This window comes from Tachypleus tridentatus, chromosome 6 (assembly GCF_004210375.1).
Source record: "Tachypleus tridentatus isolate NWPU-2018 chromosome 6, ASM421037v1, whole genome shotgun sequence".
In the NCBI taxonomy this organism is placed as follows: Eukaryota; Metazoa; Arthropoda; class Merostomata; order Xiphosura; family Limulidae; genus Tachypleus; species Tachypleus tridentatus.
In genome coordinates, this window is record NC_134830.1 from 111,769,265 (window position 1) to 111,795,025 (window position 25,761).

A 25,761-nucleotide genomic window follows, 5' to 3' on the forward strand; every position below is an offset into this window, starting at 1 on the left:
TGTTGCTTTTCTTTCAAAATTTTAAATTACATAAATGTGTACTAAAGTCATTAATAAAGTGAGAAAAACTATAATTTGCTTATATTGACGTTTTCTTCCTACAGTCCCCCGCTAGCACAGTGGAAGGTCTACGTATTTACAATGCTAAAGTCAGGGGGTTTGATTCCCCTCACTAGTGCATCAGAAGTAAAATTGACAAACCTGATATCTGGAGCGCGATTCCTCATTCGTAGTAAAAATAGAGCAAATAATCTATTATATAGTTTTGCGTTAAAACGAACAAAGAAACAAACATTCCAAACTACAACAGTTTTATTTTATAGGTATAACAAAGCAAAACTTTTGGAGCAATACGGTGCTCTATAAAACGTGTACACCACTGTACGATTTATATTTAAATAATAAAATATGAATATAATCAAAGTAAAATACATTTAACTATATTTCTTAAAAGCATTCTTTTAAAATATTTATTTCGATAGCATTTTGTAAAGAAAAATTATTCGTTATTTCCTGCCATATGATGGGTATTCATCTTGTCTCTTGTACAAATATTCTGAAATTTTTCCTCGTTATTTTTATTAAAATACGTATAATGAGAAATCAAGAGGGCCGCTAACATAATTTTATCCCAACCTCCACCGTAGCATACTTTTATGTAAGCATGTGTGATACGACGTCAGGTAATGTATTAATCATTATTTCTAACTTTTTGATATGTATGTTAATCTGACATTATGAATTAAGTGAAACATCAAAATATATTTCATACAGTTTAGAGGAGAGGAATCTTAAATAGCCGAAACAACTCTCAATTTTGGGGTTAACATTTATGAATATTTTATACATAAAGATTGTTCTTAATAAAGTAAATTAACCCTAAATATTACAGGGTGCAGTTTAGACATGAAATCAGAATAGGGATTTGTAGCTTGAGGAAATAGTGTCAAAACTATGTTTTTTGTATGTTTACGTTTTTGGCTGTCACGTTTTCACTTTAAGCAACCTTTCATGTGTCTGTATATTTTAAAGATCCTTATTCCCCCATTTTAAATTACAATGTTAAATTTTGTGTTTCTACAATGGTGTTTTTCTGTTATGTTCATTATGAATATAAACCTGTATAATATTAATACTATTAATTGCAATACTATCCAGTTTGAAACAGTTTGAGGAAGTATGTAGTTGGTCAACTTGGTGTATGATGTTCTCTTAGAAAGCAATGACAAACTTTGGAATGACTTTATGTAGATTGGATGGATATTGCTCCTGATATCATTGTGACAGTGTAACTAATAGTGGTACTGTATGTATGATCATTCTGATGCATGATGATCAGTATACCACATGTAATGTGTATGATTGTAAAATATATATAGCTACTATATTTATACTCTAGCTATATGGTGAGTTTGTAAACACTGGATTGAAAGGACTACTAAGCTATACTGGAATGGTGCTTGAACTGGATTTTATAACTGCATGAGTTTTATACATGCAATGCAGGTTGACTAGTATTTGTATTTAGTTTTATAGGCTTTATAGTTTCAAGTTGTGAAGTTGTATACATAGCCATGTGAAATATCATATATATTAAATGCTAATATAAGACAGTGACATAATATCTTAAAATATGTATACACATGAGCATTTTTAATATTTCTTACAGTTTTTATATTTCCTATTCTTCCACATCTCTGCTTAGCAGTCACAGATTTACAACAGTTAGTTAGATTTCTTCTTATAGTGACAATCTCTTTACTTAACAAGATCAGAAACATGTTAATTGATAATTAAGAATTTCTTGTATTAATATACTTTTCTCCCCATAGTGTTTGATGGGATTTGGGTTGCAACACTTCTGTGATGATCCTAAATTGGTTAGCTGTCACTTCTGTAAATCTTATTCAAAACTAAATATTTTCTGGATAAAGTATATAGTTACAAAATTTCTGCCTCATTTTCTCCTAGAATCATCATCATTTCTGCCACCTCTTGCTTACATTATTTTTGTCCCTGTTTATAGTCAGCTTGAAGGATGGATACTCTATTTACAGTATCTATAAAATTCACAATCATACAGTGTTAACTGTAATTTGACACTTAACACCAATCATTGCCATGATTACTGAGTTTCATGCTATTTTTTTAAATCGTGGCTTAAAGATTTCTGTTATGGGATGTTTGTATAACATTTTATACATTTACATAATATGGCCGAAATTGATCATGCAGTTTAAAAAAACAAACAAACTGTGATCCTGTCAGCAACATTGTATACAAAAAGCAGGAACCCTATACATGAACAAATAGTGATATGTAACATCAGTACATTTGCTATGGTACATGTATCATGCCTGCCATATAAACATTAAATTATATCCCTGGCCTGCATGCAGTTATGTACATATGCTTGTATATTAGATTATGAGGCACAATATAAACCACAGACTACATTAAAAAGATTAGGATTCAACAGTTTTACAAGTGCTGTTATTTAGTAGGTTGTCAAATAAACTACACAATCTACAATGATGCATTTAGTCCAGGTTTTATTACAATACTCACAGCCATTTTTGCTCTAAGCTGGTGGAACAATATTAAATAATGGACAAATTGCAGTTCCTTTCACAAACCACTACCATAATTCATGAAAACAAGCAACATTTTTGAAAAACTCAGATAACAGTATTTTCATTTAATGAATTTAAGATTCATATGTTGCTAATTGATTTCTGAAGCTTCTTTTATCAAGCTATTTAGAATATGTCTCAAAACAAAAGTAAAATGCTAAATAGCAGTAATATTAATAATTTACAATCATCAGGCACTTGTCCACTGTCTTTTGAGCAACATAAATAGAAGAAAGACTTGCATATCTTGTCTTTGAATACTTTAAAACTCTGGGAAAATCTTGTCTCGTGGTCAATTCCAATATTTCCCATAGAATGCAATACTTAGAGTCAGGAATTTTGCTAATAACTTTTAAAAAACCAAAGAGAATGAAACATTTAAATGATCAGTTTCATAGTCTTAATCAGAAACTTTACCACCAACATTCTTTAAGGGCACAGTCAGTTTTTAACTCTTTGCCTACACTTTTTTAAGCTGATTGGTCTACATAAGCCCTCTTGATCTAGACAGAAAGATTGTCAATGTTCTTTTTAATAAGAGATATTTTCTCAGTAGAATTATTTTTATCAGCTTAGAGATATCATCAACAAATTTTGAAACTTGATTATCAAATAAGCTATTGAAATCAATATTACACCTGTGATATTCTTCCAATTTAAAAAAAATCTTAATCACTATTTACTATTTTCTGTTACTTACTCAATATTTTTACAGACTTCAATCCTTTCCCCAGCAAACAACCATCCAACAAAGTAGTTAATCTCTTGTGCTACACTTTATCAAATGCTATCTGGAAGTACACAGTAATCAGTATTAATCAGTTTAAACCTAAAACTAATATTGGATTCCATGACTTCATTGACTTTTTTAAACACTTCTTATATACCAACTTGTTTTTAGATCCATGGCTTCATAGTTACAGTATCTGTAATAATGCATCAGTCACACAAAGTGAAAACATAAATATAGTCAATATTGCAGCTATTTCTATAAATTATTGCTGTGGTCCATTACATACTTTACATAAAAAATATTTTTATCAGTTCATTACAATTTAGTTTTATGACAGGCAAAAATGTAACATATAGTAATAAAGATTCACAATTCCTGGGGGTTTAGGCTCAGTAGGAGCTTGAGTTGTGGCCTTCATTCATTGGTGGCATCGTTTCATCACTGATGTTTGAGTTCTTTAGGTTTTGTCGAAGGAATTTGAAAATCCATTTCTTGCCCCACATTCATTGTTCCAGGTACATGTTTCCTTCCCTTTTCCTTGCCATCCCATAACTTAATTGCACATCCTACTCTTTAGGATGGCTTTTGCTATTTATATTCAGACCCTGGGGCTGCATTTCCACTTATACATGAACAGTTGGCTACTTCTGGCCTATTCTGAATTTGGGTTGGCCAGTTTAAGTTGTCAGCATTTTATCAAAGCTGCTTGGGTAAGCTGGTTGATCATATTGGAGAATTCCTTCCTCCCTCCTCCCCAATACCTTGTACATTTGGGTGTCTTTTTCAACACTAACCTCTGTTAGGCACAACCTTCTCTTCTCTGACTCCATTCTTTGGAATTGTACATTTACCACACTGTCTACTCCATTTTTTACATATGATGTTCTTACACCTTTGGAGGTGTGGTTTTCTATGATACATTTAATCTCCCTTGGCCATGCACATTTGCACTCCCTTCAGTGGACTCTGCATGATTAATGCAACCTCACTTGGAATCCCTTGGATGCTTCCTTCTACCCTTGTAGGTGATCTCCTTTGGAGGTTGGAAAAGACTCGCATGTCAGCTGGAGTCCTAAATTCTTCATCTGAATTAACATCTGTTTATGGAAGTTATGGATTTATTCAGGGTTTATGGATTAATCATTAAGAGGCTTTGGGTCAGTGGTTTATAGACAAACAGTCTTTACATATTAATGTTATAGAGTCCTAGCTGTTTGTTTAGCATAATGTCATTCTATTCCCTTTACCAGACAATGTCCGATAAAGATCCATTCCAACAATTCCATGGTAGTGGCTTCTGTCTATTACTCTGATGGAACCCAGTCAAGATTCCTCTTTTCCTAGATTGGATCTCTTGTATTGGGCCCATGTGCAGTATGTTCATTTCTTTGGATATATTGTTCCAGGTGCTTTCAAATTTGTGGTGGTTTGTGTTTTCCATCCCAACAAGTTTTACAAGACTGAGTGGTCTGTTTATCCTCTCGTTTTTTGGTGACTTAACTGTTTGTGAGATTTTTCTTACATCAGTGCATCACTGGTCACCTTTCTTTTGGTTCCTGGTACCTCATCCTCAGGCTTTGACTTTAGGTGTCTTCAGCCAGGATTGGTCACACCAATTCATATGTTTTTATTTCTATCCAGTTTCTTCATTGGGTAACTTCCCTTATCCATGCCACACCATACATGATCCTTCTGATCACTCAGTACTGGCCAGCTCATCCATGGTTTACTTGTTTCCTCCAACTATACTTTTTCCCTCCTGTACCACTTCCCTTATTACCCAGTCTCTTTTTTCACAACAGTCATTAGTTCCTGTACTTCACATCCTCTGTCTTTACACTTAGCTTTTGCCAGATACTTTTGCTCTTCATATTCAGACCCAAGGGCTGCATTTTCATTTATACATGGGCAACTGGCTATTTCTGTTTTCTAGATCTAACTTCTCCCATTGTGTAGCTTTTCATTTGGCTCAATCTATCCATCCTTTCTCCATGGAAATGTATCAGCAGAAGTGGAAGGTCTTTTGCAATTGGGATTAGGGATTCCAAGCTGCTCGCTCTACTGTTGCTGGTATCTTAGTTGGTGTTGATTTTGTGTATACATCAGACTTTCTGTGTTTAAAAAAGAACTTTGTGGCAGTTTTATTGTAGTGTATGTTTTGTTTTCTCGTTCTTTTGCATTTTACAATAACTGAAGAATTAATTATAATTTATTTAATATCTAAAAAGAAGGATTTTATTCTTGTTTAGAAATACCAAAATTGAAATATGTGTGGAAAAGCATTATTGAGTCTTGCAGTGAGGTTGAAGAAACAGATTTCTGGATTGCCCTCAAGGTGTGGACAGAACAGCCACACACTGTGAATAGAAGATTAATGGCTGTTAAGCCTCTTATGACATATGTGGTAGATGTCCAGCCTCATTGTCATACCCACAAGCAATGTTTTGCTCCTGATAATGCAGACAAAATTATTGACTTGATAGATTGCACAGCACAGACAATGGATATTACATCTGAGATACACATCTTTCGAAAGAAATGGAAACTTGTTCCTTGTGAGCAGTTATTCTGGAACAGTGGTGGTACAATGTTTTTACAAGTTCGGCAACTACTTCCTAAGCAACCAGAAAAATTCCCAGAAGCACAAGAGATAGCAGTAATTGGTAAAGAAATAAACTAAAGAAATCTTATTTTGTAAAATGTTTTTATAGGTACAAGAATGTATGAATCAAACTACTTCCAATCATAGAAAGCAAAGAATTCCTTGACCATAAATTTAATTATAAAAAAAACAGAACATCCATATTCCAAAAAATGAATATCTGTTTACTTTGACACAAAATCTGTTTTACAGAAAAAGAAAGGTTCTTGTAAACAGCATTAAAAGCATTATTTACAAGTACAATGTGATTAAGATTATTAATTTTTGAAATATCAGTATTTGAAAGGTTGTAATCAAATTTTTGTATCTAAAATTGTTTTGTATGGCAAAATTTTTACTTATTTTATTATCTTAGATACAGTTATTGTCTGTATAGGAAATGTACACTAAGAAATATCCACTTGTGCAGTTAAGGTATTTTTATTTTTTTTATGAAAGTGAGGTTCGTGTTACTGTCCACAAAAAAATCAGCAGAAAAAGCATATTAAGTCTAATGTTTAACAGTGATGTTGTCCTAAAAATAAAGTATTTTGACTGTAGGATTTTCAGGAAAGAAATATTTTAGGTAATGTTTCAGGAAGCAAATCTCTATCAGGACAGTTTTTAAGTGAAATACACAAAATGGCTGTTTCTCCTTTCAGTGTTCCCAGTGCATGTCATTCATTTGCATAAAGTCAAATATTTGATACTCTTTTATCCAATCAATAATTAATAAAGAAAATCATGAAGTACCAGGCATGCTCATGTCCAAAGCTTGGACAGTTCCCAAACATCTCAGGCTCCAGTAAATTTATACCACTTTTTGCCAATAATAATTTACAAGGATTGTTTATAGAGCTTTCTTATTTCTTTACTTAGAAATTTTAATTGGATGTCTCCCTTTTTTTTACAGCTTTGGTGTAATAAATTCATCTTTTACTAAACATTTTTAAAATGTTTTTAACATTAGTATTTATTGTGATGTGTAGTTAATTAACATTTGGAAACTTGTATGCAAAAACGGCTCGTTTGGGTTGAGAAAATATTTTACATAGAAGAGTGAACAACATTTCGACCTTCTATGTAAAATATTTTCTCAACCCAAACGAGCCGTTTTTGCATATAAATTTCTCAACAAGTGGGTTTCTCGACATCACTGATTTGGAAACTTGATTTTATAGTTGTGTGCAGTATTTAGATAATTATTTGTTCTCGTACTAGTCAGTAACTTGATTGGTTAGTTCTTCATTTAGTGATAGGCAAGATTTTAATATGATTGTTTTTACATCATTATACTTTTCAGATAAAAGCAATAGGCAAGTTATTTTTCACCCTGTTTTGAAAATTGGTGCAGTTCATAAAGTTGTTCCCAACTTCACCTATAGAATAACCCATACAGAGCAAGAAAGGTTTGTAGATGTGATGACCAGTTTATCAGTATTATTATTCCTGATAATTGTGTGCCGTGTAACTTGATTATATATGAATAGTACATGCTCTGTTAATTTTCTTGTTTGAAAATAGCCCAGGAAAAGAAACCAAAAAATATAACCACAAGTTTTATACAGATTTAAGTTATAGTAACATTAATAGATCATACTACTGTGATAATTATGCATACTAAAGGTAGAGTGTAAAATGTATTTGAATTTAGTACTTAAATATGCCTTTTTAATACCATCATATTAGAGAGATAGTTTGTAGTACTTGTGGTAAGGTTGTAGCAAATGAATGTCATTTGTTGTAATATTTGATAGTCTAAACCTGAAGATGATGTGGGAAGTCAAAACATTGTTCTCTGCTCATCAATAAAAGTGGTAATACCCATACCAGTTGTTCTGAAAATAAACATTTATTTTGCTTTGATTTATTTCACAATCAGTGATCATGAATTATACCTCTGTGTCTGCACATTAAGATTTTTGAGTGTTTTATTAATTATACTCGCAGAATAAGTGTGGATATCCTTCTTGAGGATATCAACAGTGATGTTGAAGGTAACCCTGCTGTATCCTGGCTACAGGTAAACGTTCTTCCAAAACTTGTAAAATGGGCAACCAACAAACAGAACTCATCCTCCAATCCTGTGATTCCTTCTCTAAGTTTAGTTCCTGTAGAAGCATACAACAAGGTGTACCAACAATTGAAAATCAGATATGGCAAAAAACTAATTAAGGTAATGTGTTTGGTGACCTCATTTAAATATCTGGTGGCTAACTGAAATCATTCACTTTGTATAAATGTGTTACTTAACCCATAAAATGTACCTCCTCTATTGTGTACTCTTGTTTGATTTTATTATTTAACAAATACATTTGTATCTTTTTTTAGCATGCCACAAGGCATTGTTTATTTTTTCCAGTCATTATTCATCTATATTAAGAAATTCTTCTTCTTCAACTTGTTTGAGAAAGTTTGTATTTAAAAATATTAAACATTTCTCACTTTGAAATGTATAGCAGAAGACTGTCAATAGTTTTCCAACAAAAATACTTAACTTGTAATGATATTTAAACTAAATGCTAAAAACTATTTACCAGGGCACTTTTGAAGTTAAAAATAACCTTGAAAAGGCTTGTCAGTAAATTTTTGAAAATGGTTTATTTTCTGAAAGATGAACCACCTGTGCTACTTAATTATGTAACAAAAAAGGAACAAACACATATTTTCTGTAAAAAGCAAGTGTAAACTTCTCTGCAATGAAGAATATTAAATCAAATTCTTACTTCAACATAATTTTTAACTATTATAGTTTCAGTAGAATTTTAGTTTAATGTTGCTGTATGCACAGTGATGGTTTCACTTTTTCAGCTTTGGCCTGAGACAACAGATCCATTAAAATTTATCTATGAAGATATTGCTATTGCCTCTTATCTCATGGTGAGTGTGAAATTGAAATTATAGAACTAAACATATCTCTTTCAAAATAAAAATAAGAATATGTATTACAAAATTTGGATTAATAACTCATAATTTTGCCTGCCTTTCTTTAGGTTAGTTTTAAAAGCAAATGACAGTAGAGAGAACATTTGGCAATTCTCTTTCTATTGTTAGAAAACTCTTTGTTTATCTAATAAAATAAAACAATGGAAGTTGAAGCTAGCAGAACAAGTAATTTTGCCATGTCTTAATCCAGTTAATATTTGGGTTAAAGTGAATATTACACTGAGCAGTAATGGGATTTTTTTAACCTACTTATAACTTGGTTAGAAAGCCAGATAAATTATAGTAGTTTTGGAATAATTTTTGTGTTCTAAAATGCATATTTGAAAGATATACATAAATTATCTTTAGACAACTAGTGTAGTGTAAAAAATATTGGATTGCTAAACCATGCATCTGAATGCAAAAAGCCTTTAGGCTAAAGTAAGTGTTAATTTATATGTATATATATATATATATTTATTTATTTATTTAAAAAGTATTTAAAATGTTAAAATTACAGTCTTATTAAGTTAGATAAGCAAATTTAAATGAACAAAAAATTTTTTTTAAATGCTGTCTTGAGGAATATTGCTTGCTATTGTGTGATGTAAGCATGATGGAACTTGATGGCTTGAATACTTTAAGCTTTCATCAGCTGATTTATTGCTTTGTTATACTGTACCAAAAAGCAATAAAACAATAAAATTAAATGAAAGGCAGATGTGAAACTATTAGGAGTCTGAGGTTGTTTAAGAAAATTTTTGTAATTGTATTTTACTAACTATAGTAACTCTAGGAAAACTGTACTTTTTATTTTGTTTCATATTTTTCAACTGTTGTTACAAATAATTACAGTTAGTTTTAGGGTAGATAATGTATAAGATAAAGTATAAGTTTTACCAAAAAAACAACTTGATATTAATTTATAGAATTGTAGAAATTAGGGAAATATCAGTCAAAATGATTGAACCTGTTTGCAGAGAATTAACCTCTTTTTGACAGGTCATGGGTCAAAGGCCATGTCATTGCATTTCTTGACTTTCATTCAACTTTTTATTGAAATACTAATTTATTTTATTTATGTCAATAAGTTCAGAATCACATTGTAGATTATAATTTAAAATTCAATATTATATATGAGTTAATTTCTTAATTTAAAAGTAAATATTAAAAGAACACATCCAAATAGACTTCAGTGAGTCATGTGGCATGTTGAATGTAGCACTGTTTAAAATTAGATGTTTATGATGTCAAAATACTAAGTCTATAGTTTTGTACAAATTAGGAACTCAAATTACTAATATTATCAAGCTAGAATATAAAATAAGAATTTGTATATTTTTATTTTGCTGAGATAGGGCATATATACTGAATGAAATGCAGTGGCCTCATACACTTCTTTTCATTTTTGGAAATGGTCTCTTATATACACTTACTTCAATGAGTGACATGTGAATAACCAATCAGCAGCTCAGAATATCCCCAGAGTGAATTTCTTAGCATTTTTAATCTTTGAAAAGGCTACCACATTCTTTTGATTCAAGATTTCAATATAAAAGGTTGTATCTTTGGTCTGCATGAAGTTTCATATTTTTAAAATCTAAATGTATCTTAGTTACTAAGCTTGATAAATTACAGTGGAATTCTGTAGTACCATTGTATTTATTTATGATTTTTTGGTTATTCAATTGTATATATGAAAAACCTAAACAAATTTTTGATATCCTCCAAGTGTGAAATTTTAAAAGGCTTAGCAACCTATGTCCAGCAGCAACTGAGTACAAAGATCATAGCAAGTAGAGATAATTGTTTACTTCTTGATTTATTGTTCTATATTTTAAGAAAAATAAGTTTAATAGTTTATTTCTAAATAGTAATAATCTATATACATATGTATAATGTATAATAATTGAAATGTGGCTGTGTTTTATAAAATACTAGTCCAATAAAACCCATCCAATATATGTGACATAAATGCATGTGCATTATGTCAATGCAAGCTATGTAATGTTAGTTAGGCATGACTGGAAGGTCAGTGTAACAAAAAAATAGTAAACATGTATGTAAACGTATAGCATTATGATACTTAAACTACTTAGATTAAACATTTGTATTTTTGTGTTATAATATGTAATCATTCTAGCATGAAAAAAGCATAATTTATATTTATTTACTTTTTTTTATGATGTTTATGAAGTTGGTCAAGTAACAGACTCTATATTGTTAAGAGTATAGAAAATAACATAGAATATACAGTCTTACTGAAAATAAACATTTGAAATTTATTAAGGAAGTTCAAGAGATTACACAAATAATATTTTAGATTTTTGGTATGAAGAATAGTTTTTTAATTATAACATGAAATCACTTTCCACTCAGACCAGTAATGAAACAAACTATTTTTATGGGCAAATCTTTAGTAGAAATATTTCATTAAAAAATCTGATTTCTTATACAAAATACTTGTAATCTTTACTAAAAGTCTACCAGATTTTATGAAGATACACATACTGCATCAAACGTTATAGTGCAAATACTTAGCATATGCAACTGCGTAGACAAACTCATGTATACTATACTGAGCCCATAGCAAGAGGGTTAACTGATATATGATAAAATTAAATAGAGGACAAAAGAGAAAACTAATTGTTGTAATGAGCTCATTAAAAGTGTTGGGACCATCTGGTAAGATGAAATAATGGTAAAGGCTTGGGAGTTATGCATTTAATTCAAACAAATGTTTGTCACTATGAATCTAATTAATACTTGTTGCTTTGTTTTCTTTATACAATAAAAATGAAATCAAAATAAACTGTATTCATTTATAAGGAATATCATAACAAAAAGATAATTTTTAGTAGAAGTAAATTACATGTAAACTTTATTATCAAAAAATTGTGTTGTGGAATAACACTTCACCAAAGGATTCTAGTAATTAAAAGTTTCTCAAGCAGTAGAAGCTACAGATCTGTCTTCTGAAAGCAGGAATTTAAATCTTTTTAAAAATTTTCAAAAATGTCTCAAATCTTGTAAGCAAATAAGGGTAAAATGCATTAATTTTAGATCAAACAAAAAACCCCAGATTCTTTCAGTGAATCTACTTAAAACTGAGTCCATGGATTGGCCTTCCTGAAGCAATTTTGAAAATAAACATGTGACAAGTGAATCGTATTGTTATATGAGAAAGTATTCAATGTGAAGTGTGCGTGTTATCTATTTTCATACACTTTCTAGATCAGAATATCATTTTATTTGCATAGGGACATTTATTGAATAAATGTTTCAAAACTTTTCCACCATGACTCAGTAGATTAGAATTAAAAATTAAGTGTTGTAGATTAAATTATCCTATTGGTTTGGTTTTACTTTAAGGTTCTATGGGAACAAGAATACGTAGAGCTTGGTCTGCAGAAGAAACAGTCTTTTGTAGATCTGGGTTGTGGAAATGGACTGTTGGTATATATTCTTACTCAAGAAGGGGTATGGAGGAAATACTGTTTTTATTGATATTTTAAGATCATTTAAAAGTCCACTACATTATCAAAAATATTTTAAAGGCTTTTCATGGTAAATATGTAAAATATGATTTTTTATATTATTAAAAAATTCTTATTACCTTTATATAATAACATTCATCTTTCTGTATACAGAATTGATTTTTCAACTAGAGAGATATTACATTGCATAATTAAGATCATTTTATCAGAATGATGAGAGTAAAAAACTACATTTGATAATAACTTTACAGTATCCAGGTGTAGGAGTTGATTTACGGAATAGGGGTATATGGGATATCTATGGACCAGAGACTCAGCTTAAGGTAAGTTGATTTTAACTTATTTTGATATTAAGTGTAATTAATTTACATAAGAATGATGAAATATGTTATAAACCAGAATAATGAAGTAATGGCATATTTAAAACATATTTTATTTTAAGTGGTTTATATGTCTAACAATTTAATTCTCTTAATTTATTTTTTGCAAACCAAAAATGTGTTTGAATAACAGCATAGTAACATGTTTCAGGTTTTTTCATACTGCCATATTGTAAGTGAATTTATTTTACATCACCATTTATTATTATTTTGCATGCATGCAATACCCTATATCTAAGTAATACGTGCTTAAAAAATGCTTTTTCTGCTACTTTAAGCATGTTTGTGATTGATTAATTATTTTAAAATAACATGACATAAGAAAATGGTTTTTAATCATAACTAAATTTTCACTTAGTTTTCAAATACCAAACTAAATTATCCTTTCAGCAAAGCTTTATGTTATACTCTTTGGTATTCATGTAGACATGTTTACAGACATTTTCTGTAGAAATTGTCAGGGCTTCAAACAGACTTCTGAATGTATTGATGCACTTCTCTAGTACAGAATTCCCTCAGTCCTGGAAATCCTTGAAAAGTTTTAAAATTTTTGAATGAAATTTCCAGGCCTTTTAGTTTTGTAGAAAATTTTGAAAGGTTTTGGAAAAGTTTTGAAATTTAGATAATGAGGTGACCCAAAACTTTTATTGAAATTTAAAGATAAGTAAACAGTTTGAAAGCATCATTTATCAAATTAATGGACTATTAAGCCATTTGCTCTGGTGCACATTATTTTCTGACATGCTGCTAGGGTAAAACACATGATCACCATTTTTAATTTTGTTGCCACCAAAGGTAAGTAACTTTTAAAAAAATATATGTTTTTAAATATTGGAAGTTTGGTAATGAGATAATTAAAATACTAATATTTCTACTAAGAGATTACAGTTTTGCACAATATATTGTACTCTAAAGTGTTCCTAGGCAAGTATGCGTAAGCTAAATCATTATTACGAGTCAGATACTTGTATGACTGAGGTTAGGACCTAATTTGTCTAAAATTAGTACCTAAACCTAATATGCTAACTAGGTTTAGTCCCTAATTCTAAATCTACATTATAACATAGTAAAATATGTTATATCAGTATAATTGTAGGCACCTCATGCATAAGCTAGATCTTAAATCATTATTACGAGTCAGATACTTGTATGACTGAGGTTAGGACCTAATTTGTCTAACATTAGTACCTAAACCTAATATGCTAACTAGGTTTAGTCCCTAATTCTAAATCTACATTATAACATAGTAAAATCTGTTATATCAGTATAATTGTAGGCACCTCATCATATCTGTGCATATAGATATAGGCCTAACATTTAGCTCTAATGGTTTAATCAGCTAATATTAATCCTAGGCATGATTGTTCCTGTGTGTGGTATAAGTACAGATCAAATTATGCATGTAACAGTTCTAACAGATTTAGGTATAGATCTAATGTTAATGTTTTCTAATGATTATATAGAAATTGTATTCAAAATTAAATCAAGAGGTCTATTAGTGCCACTTGTTTTCAATTAAATAATTTAGATTTCCTTATGACTACCTTGTGAAGAAATTTCACTTGGACTTAAAAGTCTTTACTCAACTGCATTTGCAGGATTCATATATAGATCTAATAACAAATTGTATAATTTTTATATTTATCTCTTGCTTCTAGCACATGGGTATCTGTGTTTGCTAGCCATTGACTTATGTCAAACTTGGACTGAAAAGGAAAAAAACACTTTTAAATTCCTCACATTGATCAATTTCCTGAGGAAGCCTGTAAGAGAAAAGGAAAAATCTTTGAAGGTTCTTGTGTTAAAAATTGAAGAAACTATCAAACAATAAACACTTTAATTTTAGCTATATTTATTTTCAAGTAATTCAGCTACATTCGAACACTGCTAGACTAGTAATAAAAATATAACTGCCTCTTCACCATATAAAACATTATTTATCAATTTGTATAATATTTACATTTAAAAACACATAATTAAATGCAGTTTTTTCTTTAACCCTTATAAAATTGCACTTTAATTTCTTATAAGCTTTATTGAGCAGTGGTGAAATTTCATTTCTTCATAGGTGCAAGAACACTGCTAGTATCTAGGCTAGATGAAATTATGTACTTTTTCCAACTTTCTCAAACCTTGGCCTAATTGGACAACATTTGATATTGACAGATGACTGCCAAAAGCATCTCAAAATTCAACTAAGTAATAAAAATTTCAATTTCAAACAATGTTTTACACAAAAACAAAAGGATGAACACTAAAGGTTATTGATAAAATTATCAGAATTATTTGAGTGCCAAGATGAAGAGTGGTAATTCTAAAGTTTAATTGTATGACATTCTTCTGAGCATGCTCTTCACTTTCAGCAGTGGACATGTAAAGGTGACAATGAGTTTTTGCTATTCACTTAATAATAACAATGGAGGTGGTGGCTTCCAATAATTGGTTACAGTGTCTTTGGTAACCAGTAACAAAATGTTCCTTTAACCCTTACAGTGCATCAAGCAGATATGTCCACTTTAACATTTATAGCCATTTTATGTGACAAGTAGATTTACCCCATGACTTCATGACCCCAAGACTAGAAAAGATCTAATTTCATTTTTCTGGTGGATAACTGACACTTTCTAGAAACTGGCCCAATACACTTACACACCAGAAGAGTTAAGGTTGAAAATACCAAATGCAACAAATATTTGATGTGATTCCATACATATTGAAATTTTGTCTTAATGAACAAAATATTTCTTTTTAATACCTTATACAATTTTGTTCTTACCTACCTAATATATGTGCTGCAAAAATAAACCTAGCTACCTATGATCATTTTCCACTTTGCTTGCTTGTTATAAACTTTTTCTAAGTATAAATTCAAATAGGAGTCCTCAAAAGAGTTTTTAATAATCTAAAAATTTCTGTAGGATTTCATTTAACATGTACTGACACTGTATCTGGGTTCAGTGACATGTAAAAAATTGTATTATGTAAGTATGCAAATGTTCGTTAATATTTTATTCTATACTTATATAGAATTTATATTTTATTAGCTATATTGATGACCAAGTTCGTTTTTCGTTTCACTCTAAGTAATTAACTTACTGCAATCAGAAATTATTATGAACAGGAGATGACCATCACACCTTCCGACAAATACCTATTTCCAGAATATGACTGGTTGATAGGAAACCATTCAGATGAGCTCACACCCTGGATCCCAGTGATAGCTGCAAGGTGAGTGTAAGAACATGAAGGATAATACTATTTCAAACATCTAGGTGGCAGTAAATATAAGTGGGTTTAAGAGAAATCTTGATAAGTATATGAATAATAAGGGGCTGGCTTTAAGATATTTTTAAGCTTATTTTAGTAAGTTTAGTTTAGAGGATGGGATGGCTGAGATGGACCAATTGAGCCCATGTTGTCCTAGAACATTATGTTGTTATGTTTATTTTATATTTTGAAAATGTACTATGTTACAGAACATTAAAATGTTGAAACTAGACTTAAGTAAGTTTCCACTAAGTATGTGAATATAAATGGGTTTATATAGATGAACATAATAAGTACATCCACCTGCTTGTACTTAGTTAAGTTGTATTTTAATTTTGAATAGAAAATGCATGCTTTGGTCAAATGAATATGTATGGTCTCTATAGTAAAGCTTCATGTAGTCACTTTTCTACAATTTAACTTATTATAGACTAGACTCTAATTAAAATATTTTTGAATTTAATTAGGTGATATAAATTTATAGTATTTATAATGTGCTAGACATCAAATTCATATCTTGTATTCAGGCTTTAGTTGTAGTCTTATAATGTCTTTAATATTAACTTAGTCCCCTGAAAGATTATTGTTATTGAAGCTGTCTTCTGTGTTCTCTCACAGATCATCTTTCCACATGAGAGCCTTCCTTATTCCCTGTTGTGCATTCACATTTGATGGAAAGTACCAAAAATCACATAGTGGAACTAGTCAGTATCAGTCTTACTTGAATTTTATTAATGAACTTTGCCAAGTTGTGGGATTTCACGTAAAGAAAGATAAGCTCAGGATACCATCAACAAAACGAGTATGAATTTATATGTCAATTTCAGTGTGATATTGAATTTATATCTTGTATTTCACCTTTTCTTATACCTTGTATTTCACCTTTTCTTATATCTTGTATTTCACCTTTTCTTATATTTTTATTTTATTAAATTTCTAAGTTGTCAAATATTGATGCTAGTTAAATTGATATCTTTTAACATTATTTAGTAATGTATTGTTTATTTCTATAAATAATAATATTATATATATGCATACGTATTGACTTAGTATTTTTCCTGTTACAGATCTGAGTGTTAACATAATAAATTTAAAACATTTTAAAGATTTTAGTTAAAAGCCAGTTTATTATATGAACAAAAACAAATCCTCAGTTTGGGTTAATACATGCAAATGAAAATCAGGAACAAGTTTCTCAGGATTAAACAAATTTACAAGAATACTTCTTGAGAAAGGAAGTGATAAAGAAAGTGTCATTATTGTGACTAATGTTAAATTTCCAAACATTGTGTTAGTTAACTGGTTATATTGATCTTTTATGACTCTTTCAGCACGGGGTCGATCCCTGGGACCAACCAAATAATCATTTTGTGCTTATTATAGTTTCATGCTATAATTTTTAAATTAACAAGCATATTTTGACAAAATTTGAAGATTATCAGTAAATGTTACAAGGCTTCCATGCACAAATTAGTATTTTTTTATTAAATCTTAAAGTTTGTTAAGCAATGTTTTTCTTGTGCCTTTTTTTCTTCTTTTTGCATGTTACATATCCAATATGCAGAGTAATTTTAATTTTAAGATTGAAAAATACTTTTATGTGTCAGAAAATTTTCAAATTTTACATGCAAAATCCTTATAATGTCTAAATAGTTATAAAATGTTTCTTAAGAAAAACAAACTATATTGTATCTGTTATTTTCACTTATAAGTTTCTGTACAGGTTTAGTAAAAAACTAGGAAATGTATATACATTTTGCTACTTTCATTCTAGAGTGACAACAGATTATTGCATGAAAACAAATGTTCAGACTAAATAGATTAAATCTCATAACATTATACAATCATATATATTATTTTTATTATATTGATCTTTCAGCCATACCTGGCTAACAATACGTAAGTTAGAACGATGTTATACATGTGCATTCATGTTACCCTATCCAATAATATAAAACTGAGCTTTAGTCTTTACAAAGTGGCCTTATCTTGGCTGTGATTTAGTTGACTGAAATGTAATGCTCATATTTCAGTTATTATACATTGTATATGTGTATGGATTATTACTATTTAGAAATAAGTTACTAAACTTATTTTTCTTAAAATATATAATAGTAAATAAAGAAGTGAAGCAATTATACAACCTTTGAACTCAGTTGCTGCTTAACATAAGTTAAGTTTTTAAAATTGTGCATGAAGTATATGAAACAATTTTTTTTTCAGGTTTTATGCAAACATATGGTTGAATAACAAAAACTCATAGATAACTATATCAATATCATAGAATTCCATTATAATTTATCAAGTTTAGTAGCTAAGCTGAATTCAGGTCTAAAAAAAATATGAAATTTTAGCAGACTAAAGACACAACCTGTTTCCTTGAAATATTGGTTTGAAAGAACAAGGTGGCCTTCTAGAACCTTAAAATTACTGAAAAAAACCCATGAGGAAGATGTTTTAAGCTGTTAGTTGTTTATTCACATGTCATATATTGAAGGAAGTGTATATAATAGACTGTTTCCAAAAACGAAAAGAGGTGAATGGGGGTTATTGTGTTTTATTCAGTACATAAACCATATCTCAACAAAATTAAAAGAAGAATGTTCTTTTTTTATACTGTAGCTTATCAATATTGGTAATATGAGTTCCTAACTTGTATTAAACTATAGACTTTGTATTTTGACATCAGAAATTTTCAAATTAATTCGAAACATTGCATTAAACATACCACATGACTCACAAACATCAATATTTAGATGTGTTCTTTTGATACCTACCTTTTAATTAAGAAATTAATGTATAATATTAAATTTTAATTATAATTTACAATTTGATACCAAACTTAGTGACATAACTTCATAAACTAGTAGTTCAATAAAATTTTGAAAGTGAGTTAACAAATGTCATGAGATAGCCTTTGACCTGTGGCCCATCTGGAAAGCTTTAACATTATTTAGTAGTATATTTGTTAGTTTTATAGCTAATATTATTATACTACTAGCATGTAGTCCATAAAAATAATGGAGCAAGCACTACCACCCTAACACCACCTTTCGTAGTTAAGTGAAATAAATACATTTTGTAAAATCTAGCTTGATCAATAGAAAGATAGGAAAGTGCAGTCAAGGCAGTTTGACATCAGTAACTTGGTTTGTGAGCCAATCAAAATTAAGTTCATTTGTGCAATTAATTTATGGCATATTCACAGAATATTATTGGTAAAAGTCAGCTAGATTAACAACTTCTAATGTATAGAAAAGCCAGTGCATTTTGGTAAAACCATGATCCAAAAAAGACTTTTATATTTTATTGATTAGCAACAAAAGTATAATCTAATGTTGTTAGTCTATATACTGAAAGCGTAAAATGAAATGTATAGACAACAAAACTGAAAAAATAATATTTGTGGATGTCTTAATTTAAAGTCTCCTTTGATTAAATAGGTTTGTTTTGTTTATTAGAAACATTGATATCACAGAAAATAGCATAATTCATAAATATTTTAGCTCTAGTCCAGGTAATCCCACATTGTTTACTGTAGGCTTATTATACCAACACTTGTTACACTTAAAAGGTTTCATGAAGACTCCCCCCCCCCATTCACAGCACCCTTGCACCCTGTTACTAAAATTGTAATGGGCAGACAGTAATAAAATTATTTTATCTGGATAAATGAATTTTGACTTCTATGACTCCTATTTTGAGAAATCAAGTGTGACATGACGCATGATAGCTTTTAAATAGATGATATATATTTTTTTCCTTTTACGTCAACTTTTAGGTTTTTCCCATTGTAGATCTGCCTGATTTGTACCTCACGCAATTATAAAGTGTCAGAAGAAGCAGTTGTTGATAAAAGACGTTCAGAATACATAAAAAAGTATTCTCGACTCCTTCATGTAAGAAACCTGTCTCTTGTTAAAACGATGGGTGAGGAGAAAAACAGTATTATGAGTCATAAGTCATTTTGTGAGCATAATGAGTATACAGTAAATACTGAGGACAGAAATCCAGAGGTCTGCTGCAAATCAACCAGTGCTGTTTGGTTACATGATTTCCAGCCAAGAGAGAAGGCTGAACAAGTAAGAAACTGTACTCATCTAGATAAGCATTTCCTTGATGAAACTGTGAGTGTAATAGCTCAAACACTTTTGAACTGTGGAGAAGACTATCTTTCTTATGTGGGAAGTGATGGAAAAGAGGGAAAATGGAAACTTGGAGGTAGTTGTTGCATAGTTAACATATGCTGTATACTGAATTACTTTTTTACATTGTGTAAAATTCTGTGCTATCGAATGATTTATTTTACTTCATAAAAACATTTCATTGATGCAAATCTTTCAAACTTTATTGGATTTACAGGATGGTTAACAGAAAAAACTTTCTTCTTTAGTTCTGTCTCATGGCATTCTGTTCTTAAATTCTTCAAGCTTAAAGGATTTCATTCAGTCTTTATTGTATATATATATATATATTGTGATAAATTTTTTACTCCTTTCACTGGTTTAGCTGTTTCTTCTCATTTTTGTTAAATGTTTATTTGATGAATGTTAACATTTTTTTTTTTCATATGTCACATTCATTGAATATTAAATTAACTTTTGGATTAAAATATTTTAAATTTAGTATTAATTAATACCTTTCACTGGGGTACTAGCTACATTATTGTTAATTTAATTCACACCTTTCACTGAGGTACTAACTATATTATTGCTAAATTTAATTAATACCTTTCACTGAGGAACTAGCTACGTTATTGTTAAATTTAATTTATACCTTTCACTGAGGAACTAGCTGCATTATTGTTAGATTCAATTGATACCTTACACTGAGGTACTAGCTACATTATTGTTAGTTTCAATTGATACCTTACACTGAGGTACTAGCTACATTAATGTCAGAATTAATTAATTTCCATCAATATTGGACTGCTCTTTATTTTACAGCTTTACTTGCTGTTTATTACTGTTGGCCAGTCACACATTACAGCTTTAAATAAGGCTTATTACTATTGGACTGGTCACATTATTGTAGCTTTAATTAATGTTTGTCCCTGTTGGACTGGTCACACCATTGTAGCTTTATTTAATGCCTGTTACTTTTGGTCTGGCCACATCAGTTTCAACCTGTTACTTATAAATTATCTGTGTTAAAGCTACAACGATTCCCTCAGTTTCAGTATAGAATTGTTTGAGTGTTTTGCATTTGTTAGTTTACACATTTATTTGTCACTCTGATGTTAAAACAACTTTACAGATATTCTTTAGTAATATGCACTTTCACTCTTGTCACATCTGTACTTGTTTTTTAGGTAAAATGGAGCTTTCAGTGTTGGTGAAAACCTTGAGTAATAACACCTTAAAACAGTTGAAGAACCAGTGTGGTGGGTTACAGACGCTTCTTAGAAACAACCAACACATATTTTCAGGTACATAAAGTTATTTCATAGTTTTTAATAAGAGACACACCTAACAACAAATCCACATTGATTTACAGGTTGTAGGGTTATTAGGATAATGTGCAAATTGTTGGGTTAAAAACCCTACTGAACATATACAGATAAAGAAATAACTTTTAAAAAAGGATGGAAATGTAGGGATGGCAAGGATTAGCATATAGCAGTATGTGTGTGTGTTTAATCACAACTGAGTTTATCTTATTTTTATCTTTAACACTCTGCTACATTATGTGCCTGTGTTATTATGTAAGCATGATACAAATGCCATCCCTGTTATCTTTATTGCATTTGTTTTGAAAGATTGATATTAGCTATCCCTACATTTACTTCATTTTTTTGAAAAAAGTGTTCTTTGTTTCTTAATGCAGTGTTTCAATAGACATGGAAAGGTTTTTTATTTATAACCAAATTCTACAGAAAATGATGTTCCAACTGTAATATTTACTGTGTTTCTGTTATTAGCTGGTAATACTTGTTTCACCCTGTACTTAATTTTTTAACAGAACACTAAATTTCTGTGAGAAAACTAACTTCAAGGGGTAATGATAACATCATTTACACTAGAATTGTGTGTGTTTTTTTCATCACTACTCATTAATAATACTTATAAAAGTAAATACTCCATTTGAAACTGCCACGTAAGTGAAATTGGTTGACACCATTGGTTTGAATTTTTCATTTATCCTGTAATAGAAAAAAGAACAAGAAATTTAAACGTGTGTTTAAATGTGTGTTTTTTTCATCACTACTCATTAATAATACTTATAAAAGTAAATACTCCATTTGAAACTGCCACGTAAGTGAAATTGGTTGACACCATTGGTTTGAATTTTTCATTTATCCTGTAATAGAAAAAAGAACAAGAAATTTAAACTTTCTGCTATTGTATTTATAAACATTCCTAGAACTTGTGGTTCAGTCAATACATAGATATTGTGACATATAGTATTGTTTAAAGGAAATGTATTTACTGTGCTAGATGGTTAAAGAAAAGGCTAAGAGCAGTAACTAATTTCATGCATTTCTATTCTTAATATAAGCTTCCTGCATAATGTTTACTGAGAACTTATCTGTTAGTTCTGAGGGTTTTTATAGTAACCAACATAATACATCACGTATCATATACGTAGCTGTAACTGTAAAGTGATGTGGAGTAACCATCAAAGTTAGCATAATGAATAACAGAGTTATTTTCATAATTATAGTTTTGAATGTTTATGTCTTAGTGAAGAAAGGAACAGCAGGCCTGGCTTCTCCATTTGACCAAGGAAAATCTGATTCAAGTCAAAGTAGTAAGAAAAGAAAAGGAAAAATCTCTGTGAAGACTCGGCCATGCTGGTTTTACAGGAATCATCCTAACAGTTGCCCTCTAGATGATGTAAAATGTAAATTTGTGCATGTAGATGAAAACATTAAAACATGTAATTAGAGTGTATAAATGTTGGTAATTTCCAAACATGGTGTGGTCTTATCTACTTACTCTTGAACTTCTTTTATGTGGTGATGCTGTCAAGAAATGTTTTCAGTATCTGAAAATTACAACTGGTACTAGCTATTCTGTTGTAATATTAACAGTGTTTATTAATGAATACACAGGTATTTTTTCACAACATTAAATAGTTACTGCATAAATGATGGTTAATAGTGTAGTTTATTGTCAGTGATACACTGAAAGGTAAATTAGTATCAAATCTGAATAAATACCAATTTTAACAATTATAGAGGTCTCCTCAACCACCTATGACTGTATAATCTTTCTGAACTACAATTGGTACCAGACATCATTCTGAACTACAACTGGTAATAGACATTATCCTGAGCTACAGGTGGAATGAGACATCCTTCTGAACCATAGCTGATTACTGGTAAATTGGTGGTAGTAAGACAGGTATCACATCTGTTGAAATTGATGGAATAGAAAATAATATGAAACAGGTTGAGACATGATAGACACCAGTTGATCAATGTAGTAACAACTCAAATGTTTTTATTTTTGAAGGATTTTTTATTTTTTACATAATATTATTTTATTGTATAGTTCATTTTTCCCTTCCTTGTAAGTGTTAGTATGTTCTCTTGCAAATACCAAAAATTTTAACAATTGACAGAAATTACAATAAAGAGCAGGGATGATAAGTCAAGTAGCTGAAGTTTGGGGCTACTAAAAACTAACTATTGGATTCATATGATTATCAGTGCTTCGGTTATAATGAAAGGTAGGTCCAGAATTTAAAAGATGGGGTCAAATGAATGGATACAAGGCAATGTGAGAGGAGATGGGGCTTTTTCCCTCTGAGAAGCTGAAATCTGAAATCAAGCTTAGAAAATGACTGTGAATCTTTATAAAAGAAAATACACCAGTATTATTATGGTTTAAAGAAAGTTGAGTGAGCTCAACATCTAAAATTACGAATAATATTTTGTTTTACAAACACTAAAGTGTATTTGCAGTTTTACTAACTCAATTAGAACTATCACTTTGTTGGTTCTGCGTTAGCCTTAATATTTTAAATTTAGTGTTCAATTCTGTGGTGGGTACAATATACAAAGCTTCTTGTGTAGTCTTGTATTTAAATATGAACAATCATATATAAAAGTTTTGAATTTTTTTACATGCACTACAGGATATGCATAATTTTTTATGAACTTTGTAAAAATATTAATGTTTTTTGAACTTTAATTATTTCCGTTTATTATAATTTGTATGCATTTTTTTTTTACCTTCCCAGTGTCTTAGTGGTATTTTGGAGGGCTTGTAATGCTAAAAGTCGGTTTTTGATACCCGTGATGGGTATAGCATAAATAACCCATTGTGTAACTTACTACTCAACAAACAAGCGTTCTTTCGTTTTTTGTTTTTTTTATTGTGAAGCGTATTTAATAATTACGTTCTTACTAGAAAACTTTCAGTAAAATTATGCGTTTTACCATAAACTCGTTTCTAGGGTTATTTCCTTTAAATCATATAAAGCTAAAATCAGGGGCTCTATTCCAATCGGTGGACTCAGCAAATAGCCCGGTGTGGCTCTGCAATAAGAAAACAGACACACACACATAACCTTTAAATCAATGTTTGTCTGGAAATGCTATTTAGTTTGGCAGAGAAAATCCTATCATCTATCTTAACGACACAACTCAGTATAAAAAAAAATCCAATGAAAATAATAATTTTATTACTAAGTATAATTTTCTGATAAAAATATAATTTCTATTAATATTACTGTGGCTATTAACTTTTGTCGTGAAATAAATGCTTTTGACAAATCAGAATAGGTCCTATTTTTACTTTTATAATAAATATACGATGTAAAATTTATATTAGTTTTTTATTTTGTCAATTTTACTAAATATGCTTTACTGAAACAAAAATAAAGTTAATCAACTACTATAAATTTCTTTAAAGATAGTTTCACAAACTCCATAAAAGAGGTCGTTTTTTACTATCAAAAGAAATTTAAACATCAAGTAAATGATAGTGAATTGTATTAGACGAACATGGCATTCCACATACCAATATACAGCGAATAATCTCAAAGAAAACACAGGCACCCACAAATCTTATACGTATAGACATCGACGACAGTTACAACATTCTAAAACTAATAAATAATGGAATAACGCTTTGTTATCAAAAATACCAAGTATAACAGCTAAAAACTCCGGCAATTGTAGTAACACAATGTTACAATTGCCAAAGATATGGACATGTTTCTGCAGCATGCTTAGCAACACCGAGGTGCTGTGGCTGGGAACCCCATATCTCCCAGTGCAAAAAAGATAAAGAAACACCCAAATGTAACTGTGGTCAAACCCACACAGCCAACTATAAAGGATGTGATAAATACAAACAAGTAAAACAATGTATATATCAGATAAAAAACACCATCATCTGAACAGAATCAACCAAATACAAACAGACGTATCAACAGAATTTAATAAAACAACTAAAACCACATATGCAGAAATATTAAAAGGAAAAGAACCCCACAAACAGCAAGAACAGAACATCATTACTCGGGAAAAGAACATCTTAACACAAACACAAAAGTCACAAGAAAACAGCACCACCATACAAGAGACGAATACTAACACACTAGATAAAACAAGCCTTTTTACAACCATAATCAAAAACATATTTACAGAATTTGTAACAGAATACACAAAACCAAACCAAACAACCAACTGCTTCGAACTACTGATTAATATCTCCAAACAACACATCACACC

General features: G+C 30.0%; 1 protein-coding gene across 3 annotated transcripts; it reads left to right on the forward strand.

Annotated features, from left to right (window-relative positions):
• Positions 1-561: 561 nt before the first annotated feature.
• Positions 562-23,166, forward strand: LOC143253312 (putative tRNA (uracil-O(2)-)-methyltransferase). 3 transcript variants are annotated; one of them, XM_076506985.1, is made up of 12 exons: positions 562-683; positions 5,616-6,029; positions 7,311-7,416; positions 7,958-8,183; positions 8,819-8,887; positions 12,305-12,412; positions 12,681-12,752; positions 15,931-16,037; positions 16,695-16,878; positions 19,874-20,297; positions 21,388-21,504; positions 22,761-23,166. In XM_076506985.1, the coding sequence occupies exons 1-12, from the start codon at positions 665-667 to the stop codon at positions 22,961-22,963; spliced, it is 2,049 nt and encodes a 682-aa protein (XP_076363100.1). In that variant the 5' UTR covers positions 562-664; the 3' UTR covers positions 22,964-23,166. The 3 variants fall into 3 exon arrangements, with proteins under 3 accessions (XP_076363100.1, XP_076363101.1, XP_076363102.1); XM_076506986.1 differs by lacking the exon at positions 12,305-12,412; XM_076506987.1 differs by lacking the exon at positions 5,616-6,029 and having other exon boundaries at positions 622-683.
• Positions 23,167-25,761: the final 2,595 nt, after the last annotated feature.

What these genes read in the sequence shown, in the direction of transcription:
- LOC143253312 (XM_076506985.1), top strand. An exon ending in GACCAGAGACTCAGCTTAAG is followed by an intron (nt 12,753 to 15,930) that starts GTAAGTTGATTT and finishes TATTATGAACAG; the next exon opens with GAGATGACCATCACACCTTC. An exon ending in CAACCAACACATATTTTCAG is followed by an intron (nt 21,505 to 22,760) that starts GTACATAAAGTT and finishes TTTATGTCTTAG; the next exon opens with TGAAGAAAGGAACAGCAGGC.